Genomic DNA, 8,617 nt, shown 5'->3' on the forward strand with positions numbered 1-8,617 from the left:
ATGGAACCTCTCTGCTCGGGTGGAGAGTGCTGGATCGTTGCGATCGCGATCAGGCGGGCCGGGTGGTCTGCCGCAGGTCCTTTTGTCACTCTGCTGATGCCGAGCGGATTTGGCGGGATGGAGCCTCTCTGCTCGGGTGGAGAGTGAGGGGTGGGGGTGGGATCCTCGTGGAGACTCCCGGCTGGTAGGTTTCACTGTTCCTGGCGATCTGCTGTTCTGCAAACCAGTACCTGATGTTCTGAAAGTGGCCCCCTGTGTCTCTGCTGTTTCTCTGGGGCTCCCACAGCCCCCGCCGGGCCGGCTGGCCGGCGGCTTGGCGCGCTGCCGCGCGGCCAGTAAAGGTTGGGGGAGGGGTCTTCGCTTTTCTCTGTTTTGAAATTCTTTTCCTCTTTCTTTTTTGTTATTCTCCGCCTCTGGTTTTTCTCTGAGTGTTCGTCTTTTTGTTGTTGTCGGTCTCTTGGGGAGATTAAGCGTTGGAACTCGAACTCTCTTTTTGGTTGGAGAGAGCTGTGGCGTTTCCCTACTGCCCCGTCGCCATCTTTCTTCCACATTTTTTAGAGATTAATTATTAAGATCAAGCATTCTTCAATCTCAGCAGTGAAAGGAACAAACAAGTTTGTAAACTTTGCTGTTTTACAAATGCCCATGGCTGTAATAGAGAACCAAGAAGTTACAAAAAGAATATTTCATGGCACCGAGTCAGATACTGGTCGATATTACCATATACTCTTTATCATATTGAGCCTTTTTCCTAAGTCAGTTTGTTGTGTACTTGTCATGTGTGTATTATTGTGGGTTAGGATGATTCTGACAGGATCAATCTACCAGAAATCTCACAATTGGTGACCAAAGTAGCAAATCTTCTTTTGCAACCTCTTTAGAGCATCTTTGATCTCCTTGTTCCTGAGACTATAAATCAAGGGGTTCAACATGGGAATCACCACGGTGTAGAATACTGATGCAAATCTGTCAAAGCCAGAGGATGCACCAGAGCTGGAACTCAGATAGACAAAGATACTGGAGGTGTAAAAGAAGGAAACAACTGTCAGGTGAGAAGCACAGGTGTTGAAGGCCTTGGACCTGCCTTTAGTGGAAGTGATCTTCCTGATGGCCACTACAATATAGACATAGGATATGATGATAGCTAGGACATTTGCTATCCCATATACCATTATCAACACAGCAGTCAGGACTTGTACAAAGAAGGTGTCAGTGCAGGATAGATGTAACAGCTGGGGCATGTCGCAGAAGAAGTGCCTGATGATATTAGGCCCACAGAAGTGGAGCTGAAGCAAAGCACACAATTGGGAAAAAGAACCAGTGAGTCCAGCAACATAGGATCCCAATACCATGTGAACACAGAGGGTGGGGGACATGATGGATGAGTAGAGCAGTGGTTTGCAGATGGCAGCATACCGGTCATAAGCCATGGCTGTCATGAGACAAGATTCACTCAGGCCCAGGGTTGAAAAGAAGAAGTTCTGAACAAAGCAACTCACATAGCTGATCATCTGCTGCTCCTGGAAGAAGTTGGAGAGCATCTTGGGGACTGTGGAGGTGATGTAGCAGAGATCTATGAAGGACAGATTACTGAGGAAGAAATACATGGGTGTATGGAGGTGGGAATCCATCCTGATTAGCACAATGAGGGACAGGTTCCAGGTCAGTGTTGTAATGTAGATGAGCAGGAATGTCACAAAGAGCAGTATTAGGATCCTGGGAAAATCTGAGAATCCCAGGAGGAGGAATTGGGTGATCTCTGTAAGATTTCCTGCTCCAATCATTGCCTTAGTGCTCCTGATAGGAGAAAGGAGACAAGAGAATGCATTGCTGATTCAGGTACAATTGCAGCATTAGCAATTTCTTATTATCTATGTTTTCTCCCAATGAGCCCTGGACAAGGAGAAATCCTTCAGTGTGGTTCTGTGGAAAGATCACACCCTTTCTTTGTAAGTTTCAACCAAAACCTGCTCAAGTGTTTAGGTAATAATTTATGAAATTAGAACTTATGAAATCTCAGGAGAATTATAATTGCCAACATACACATGAGAAAGTGTTTCTCGTGGTTAGTAATTCAAATCAAAACTGAATTTTTTTCCACATGACTACTCTGTGTTAGTCACCCTGAATTATTTTGCTACTTCAGTGTTTCTAGGTAACTCAATCATTTTCCATTTCAGTGTTCTGATGGTATCACCCAAGCATGGAGTCATTTGGTTTGGGATAGTTTTTTTTTCCAACCATAAAAGACTCATGTTCTGTGAGTATCTGTGACATTTATGAGCATTGTTCTGATTAGAATAATTATTGTGCTAAGTAAAAACATAAAACAAAAAGCTCAGAGAAAGACTTCTGACTACTTATCTTTAATTGTTGCTTAGTAATTATGATAGTATATGGGGCATCTTTCCAAAATAATTTTGAAATAGTACTCCGTCCTGGATTTTAAAATAGTCAAGCATTTATTCTTGTCTTTAAAAGAAATTATATGCCCTATGTACAATCATTTTTCACATATTTTACAAATGTATTTAATACAGTATCGCCCAAGTTGCTCAGATCACAACATCGTATTTTATCATTGTGATAATAATTTGGTTGATCAATAAATTTATGGAATTAGTTCCCTTAAGGGAGCTTTCATACAAAGCATTCCCAAAGGATGTGAGAATAGCTCACTTTTTACCCTAAGGATTGTCTCAATTATAATGGTTTTATTTCTTGAAAACAGAAGAGTGATGTGGTTAAGTTTTCAAACATAAGAGTTTAATTCTGATACCCTCTTATCATCTCAAGTTGTTTGATTTGGTTTAGCAAAATAAACTTGGTGTATTCCTTATGAAATGTGGATATTAAATGACCTTGAAGACATTAACTAGGCTAAATATAAGCCAAAAATTCTAACATATGCACACAATCAGGAACCTGGATAATTGTTCGGTATATGTTGACTAGTATCACTGAGTGCTTAAAACCAAATTAGAGCTTGCTTTTCCCTTTTTTTTCTCTTTTTCTCCTTCCTTCCTTCTTTCCTTTCTTCCTACCTTTGTTCCTTTCTTTCTTTTCTTTCTTCTATCTTATTCCACCTGGTCTTCTTCTTTTCTCTGTTGTCTCTTTCTCTGCCTTTCATTTTAAAGAAAATTCTCAGACAGCATCAGCTTGGTAGACAGTGAGGCCTTCTTGCCTTTATTCATTCCCCAGCTGTCTCAGGTATAAATGGACATAATCATATTTCCTTATCTCAGAGCATGGGCATAGAAGATTTCACAGGACAACAGTTCAATAAATGACTCACATTATAATTTATCTCCGTTAAAAAAGAGAGGAAAAAAGAAGCACTGATATTAAAGCATGAAGGAATGCTTGATAAAATAATTTCCTAATTAGATGCTCTTTAAGCCTAGACTCAATAATATTTTTAAATATTTTTTATTGAGATTAATTGATTACATAAATTTCACAGTATTGTGAGATAGTGATACTTTGTTAAAGTCACAAACACATTTTAACCTTCACAAGGCAAATTGCCATTATCATGCTCTGTAATGTTTGTAAATTATATGAGCTTTGACAATACAACTATTTCTTCCACATCAGGTGATATGTACATTTCTTTCCTTTTGCTTAGTGTCAGCTGTTCTCTCTTTCCCTCTCATTCCCTCCCTCCCATCGCTGCCCTTGAGTTGCTTAGTTCATTTTCATCAATGTCCAGAGCAGCTGATGGGTCCCGCTGTTGTATTTTTCCCTGTTTCCCTCTGATTCTGTGTCCACCTCCTAGCTTCCCTCAGATGTGCACACACACACACACACACACACACACACACACACACACACACACACACATACCATGTATGTGGTCAAGAACATGGAGTCATTTAGAAATGATACGACAAATTGAGGGGAGGTCCTTTGTTTCTTGAGTCCTATTTACTTTGTCCTATCTCCGTGCATTTTGGATTTAACATCCACATATCAGGGAGATCATGTGCCATTTGTCTCTCTGCTCTTGGCTTACCTTGCTCAAAATGATTTTTTTCTAGTTCCATCCATTTCCCTGCAAATTAGATTCAATAATATTAAGAAATAGAAAATATTGACATAAGTTTAAGAAGGGAATTGGTAAGAGAGAATAACAGAATAAGGAGTGGGGTTAAGATAGGAATAAAGACAACTATTTTTTTTTATCAAAGTGAAATATATGCATGTGTAGAACTACATAATGAGTCACCTTTTATATAATTAATAGACACTTAAGAAACCATTAGCTATATTTTTTACCTTCTATCCCTGTTTTTCTCTCACTTACATGGATTTCCATTTCCTTCTGCATCAGCACCAGGCACTTGGGGAAAACAGTACTGACTAGGCAAGTGGTAAGCTACAAATGGGATTTTACTACCCCGTGCCAAGCATTGTACCCAGCAACATTTGCATCACTCAATAACTATATGATACATGCATAATAAATGTTTTTGCCTAGATTTGAGTGTGAGGCCAAGAATATTTTATTTCCACTTAATTTCTGTTGTACATTTATGAATTTGTAAGCTTTCTGGTTTATTTTTTAGACTAAAGAGTGCCAATGTAACTTTGAAGAATTTTATCCAGATTGAGTTATATTTAGTGCAAGTATTGCAGCATCATTAACTACAGCAGAGGACATTTGGATGAACATTTTCTGTGGCTGGAGTGTATCTCCAATACGTGTATTGCTTGGTTCATGTCTCCAGAAGCCCAGGGTGACAACAAATGAAAATGAGAGCTAATTGAAATAGTACCAAGGGACAAATAAAATTGTGTATGAGTGCACATTAAACCCCATTTTATCTCTTGCTATGCATAGTTCATGATTCATGTATTTAAATGAAAACAAACTTATTATTTCAAAAGCACAGTCTAAAGAACAAGAAATTAAACTGAAAGGGTTGAGTGATGAATATAATAGAGAAACAAAGATGATCATATCTTGATCTTCAGTAATTCTCCTGAAATGCAAAATGGTATAGTTTAGGATTCAATTGTCAATTACTGACTTTTAAAATCTGCATGCTCTTGTCGCATGTGGAGTTAGATCCTCCTATTACAGCATTTTCAACACAGGTCCTTTGTCTCTAGTAATACCTGAAACTTTCTGACAAAGAGGTGAGTTGGATTAAGGTATATTGCATGTATATATTGACATGTCAAATGAAATCTCTTGTATAACCAACAGATGCTTATAAAGTGCAAAAAAAGAGCTTTTTATAAATTCAATGCTAGTCAGAGAATTTGAGTAAGAAGAGGGGGAATAGAGGAATAACTCTAGGTGAAAAGAATGAGAAGTATGAGATGGTATATACATATATAGTATATAATATATATATATATATATATATATATATACACACACACACACACTCTTATACTATCTATAGGAATAAGAGTGAAGAGGGGGTAGAGAAGTGAAGAATGAGAAACCAGTTTCCATAATCTTTGTTCCATATATGTCATAGTTTAACAAATCACATAGTGGGGCTGCGAAGGTGGCTCAGTAGTAGAGCGCTTACCTTGCATGCCTGAGGCCCTGGGTTTGATTCCTCAGCACCACATAAGCAAAAAGAAAAAAAGCCGGAAATGGCGCTGTGGCTCAAGTGGTAGAGCGCTAGCCTTGAGCTGAAGATCTGAGGGACAGTGCCCAGGCCCAGAGTTCAGGCCCCACGACCGGAACCCCCCCAAAAAATCACATAGATCTGGACAAAGCACAGATTCCACTAGTATAAATCTTTCAATCTGACCTTTACACAGATTCTATATGAAGGCAGAGTCCTTGTTAAAGATTGAAAGTTCTTTTGCTTTTCCAGAAGTTTCCAAGTAGAGCCACTCTGAGATTTGTGTGGTTGGTGAACTTGCTTGTTCACTCCCAGTAGAAGGGGTGACCACACTAGAGGTGATCTTAAATGTACTCCTGAGAGTCCAAGTGAAAGACAAAGAGCCAATCCGGTGGCAGATGCTTAGTCTCCCGTGTCACTGTTGTTATGGAGTTTTTCCTGCTGAATTTGAGCTCTACCAGCTCACCTCTCCAATGATTCCCCACCTGTGGCCCAAGACAGTCACAGGATCCCAATACTCCCCGTATCCCGCCTCCGGGGATCAAGAACCAGGTATAGCCACATCCCAAGGGAATTGAGGTGACACCAGTGACACATTCCTCAGGGGAAAAGAGCCTGAGCTAAAATGTGCTAGCTTCCATCTAGTCCAAACAGATACAGTGCCCTCCTCCCCCCCCCCCCCGAATCTAAGCAAGCAATTAGAAGCTGAGCTTCTAAGGCCCCTTATGTCTCTGAAGGTAGAGCAATCACTGCCCGAGTACTTATTTCCAGGTGTGCAAGTTGATCTTGCACTATATGACTCTAGGTCTTTGCTCTTGCGGCTTCCTGTCTTGTATAACCTGGGAAGCTCCTATGTCCACTCCTATATCCATCATGACAGCATCCTCGGTGACCATCTCCATGAAACTTACGTCCCGTGCCAGGCTGGCGTGGTGCTCCTTTGCTTTAGGATTTCATTTGCAGTCTGCTGTGTCAGAGCCCAAACCAAGATGAAGGTCCTCAGCTCTGCTTCCCCAGTATGAGGAAAACCAGACCGGGAAGACCCTCAAAGAAGCCTATTGACTCTGGTAGTTGGAAGAAGGGCAGTGATAGTAGGCTGCCTGGTAGAAAGACTGAATTCCGGTTCTTCTTTTACATCTTCATGTCACTTTTTCCTCCTGCTAAAAGTTTCCCCTCCTGATTTTGTAGTGTATGCAAAATGTTTCAGGAACCTGAGAGCCAGACAGGCAAGGAGTGTCATCTGCAATTATGAGAACTTTCAAACACAAGGAGGGGAAGATGGTGGAGATTTCTCCATTTGATCCCATGGATGAGAAGAATAATCATTGTTTAAGAAACATGAAAGAAAGGAATGAGTACATTCTAAAAAAAGAAATGAAAAGAGGAATGATGATGGAGGGACAGGACAGCTCTAAAGCTCAGAGAAGCAGAAAGGTGACAGAAGCGGGGAGACAGTCTTCAGCTTCATATATGGCTCCCTGGTGAGGCAGGGGGTGGGGAGAGAAAAATCCAAGGCATCCGCACAAAGTTTTCTGAGTGGTGTTGGAGACCAACTAGCAGACCTACCTGCGGGACAGGTGACACCTCCTGCAAGTCTTACACAGACTTGCAGTTGCAGGTATATGTTAGGATGGCGACTTTCTCTATGTGATGGACCAGTGTCAGATAAGAAAGACACATTTTTGGCTTGCCAGTATCTCAGAAAGCTACCGGCAAGGATCGTCTCAAAGGCCTACACTTTGAGACTGGAATGTTATAGAGCTATTAAAATGAAGAACAATGACAGCTCTCTGGAGTCTTGAGGCATTCTTTCACAGTGTCTGAGAAGATGGTGAGGGAGAGATGGGGGTTCTGACCTAGATCTGCTGGAGAATTTAAGCAGCATGGAGCTTGGGTGGTAAAGCGTAGGATGGTGGGTGTTTTTGCTGTCCATGGTGAAAGAAAACATCATTGTGTGAGGATCACTGAAGAAACAGAACAGGCAGAGAGCTTTTTAGCCTCCAGGGGCTGCATTTTGGCTGCAGGGTTTTGTACTCAGGCAGAACTGAGAGGTCTAAGTCTAGTTTTGGGAATCTCACAATCTCTCCCATTTCCATCCTGTGTATGGGGGAAGGGGTTGCTGGTCAGGGTTGCAGACCACTGAGACAAGCCTCCAGGAAATGCCAACCAGCTCTGTGGGTTTGCTGCAAGGAGAGGCTGAGAGACCTGAGCTCAGGACTCCGGATCGTGTGATACCCGCCCCCACCCCCACCCCAGTGTTGTCCTGTCTATTGGGTAGGAAACTTTTTTTTTTTTTTTGGCAGAATCTGCAAACACTGAGGTTAGCAAGCTGAGCAACTGAATCTTCCAGTTCTCTATTATATTCAGAGCAGAATTCAGTGCTCTGTTGTCCCTTCCTCCCGCCCCGCCACTGTCCAAGGCATTCGGAAGACATTGATAGGCTTCAACTTTTGTTGCCATTCAGGGCACAAAACATAGAGTTCATGCCTTAAGAGGAAACATGTCTGGCCCATACTGACAAGATCCTTGAGGACAGCAATGTCTCCCAGGAGATGAAGAAGGGGAGCTTCTAAAGTGAAAGTAGTTCAGATGTGGACAACAGATTCACCCTCAACCTGTGTACACACACACACACACACACACACACACACACACACACACACACACACACACACACACACACACACACACACACACTCACAACCTGCACACTAGGAACTGTTTTCAGGTTGTTCTTTTCCTTTCTATGAATGGTAGAAGGTGGGTGAATATTTGGCTACTGAGCTATACCACCAGTCAAATGGTAAGAAACAATCCTGCTATTCTTTGAGTTTAACAGGCATGTAATTATTTTGTCATAAATAATAGAGTTGTTCAACCACATTGATTTTTATGTGGGCACTCGTCCCAGGGCTTGTTTTCATGATTGGGAGGGAGCGAGCTTTGTGGTTTCATATATTCCCTACATTGGGAAATTGCTGTTGGTTATCTATTTGTCCTAAGAAACATGTAAGATAAACATTCCTGGG

At 41.5% G+C, this 8,617-nt stretch overlaps 1 protein-coding gene across 1 annotated transcript; it reads right to left on the minus strand.

Moving 5' to 3' along the window:
- Positions 1–833: 833 nt before the first annotated feature.
- Positions 834–1,784, minus strand: LOC138834113 (olfactory receptor 5AN1-like). Its single transcript, XM_070032881.1, has one exon. The coding sequence runs from the start codon at positions 1,782–1,784 to the stop codon at positions 834–836; it is 951 nt and encodes a 316-aa protein (XP_069888982.1).
- Positions 1,785–8,617: the final 6,833 nt, after the last annotated feature.

The sequence above is a fragment of the Dipodomys merriami genome, unplaced genomic scaffold, assembly GCF_024711535.1.
Source record: "Dipodomys merriami isolate MVZ:Mamm:240054 unplaced genomic scaffold, mDipMer1.0.p SCAF_21, whole genome shotgun sequence".
NCBI lineage: Eukaryota > Metazoa > Chordata > Mammalia > Rodentia > Heteromyidae > Dipodomys > Dipodomys merriami.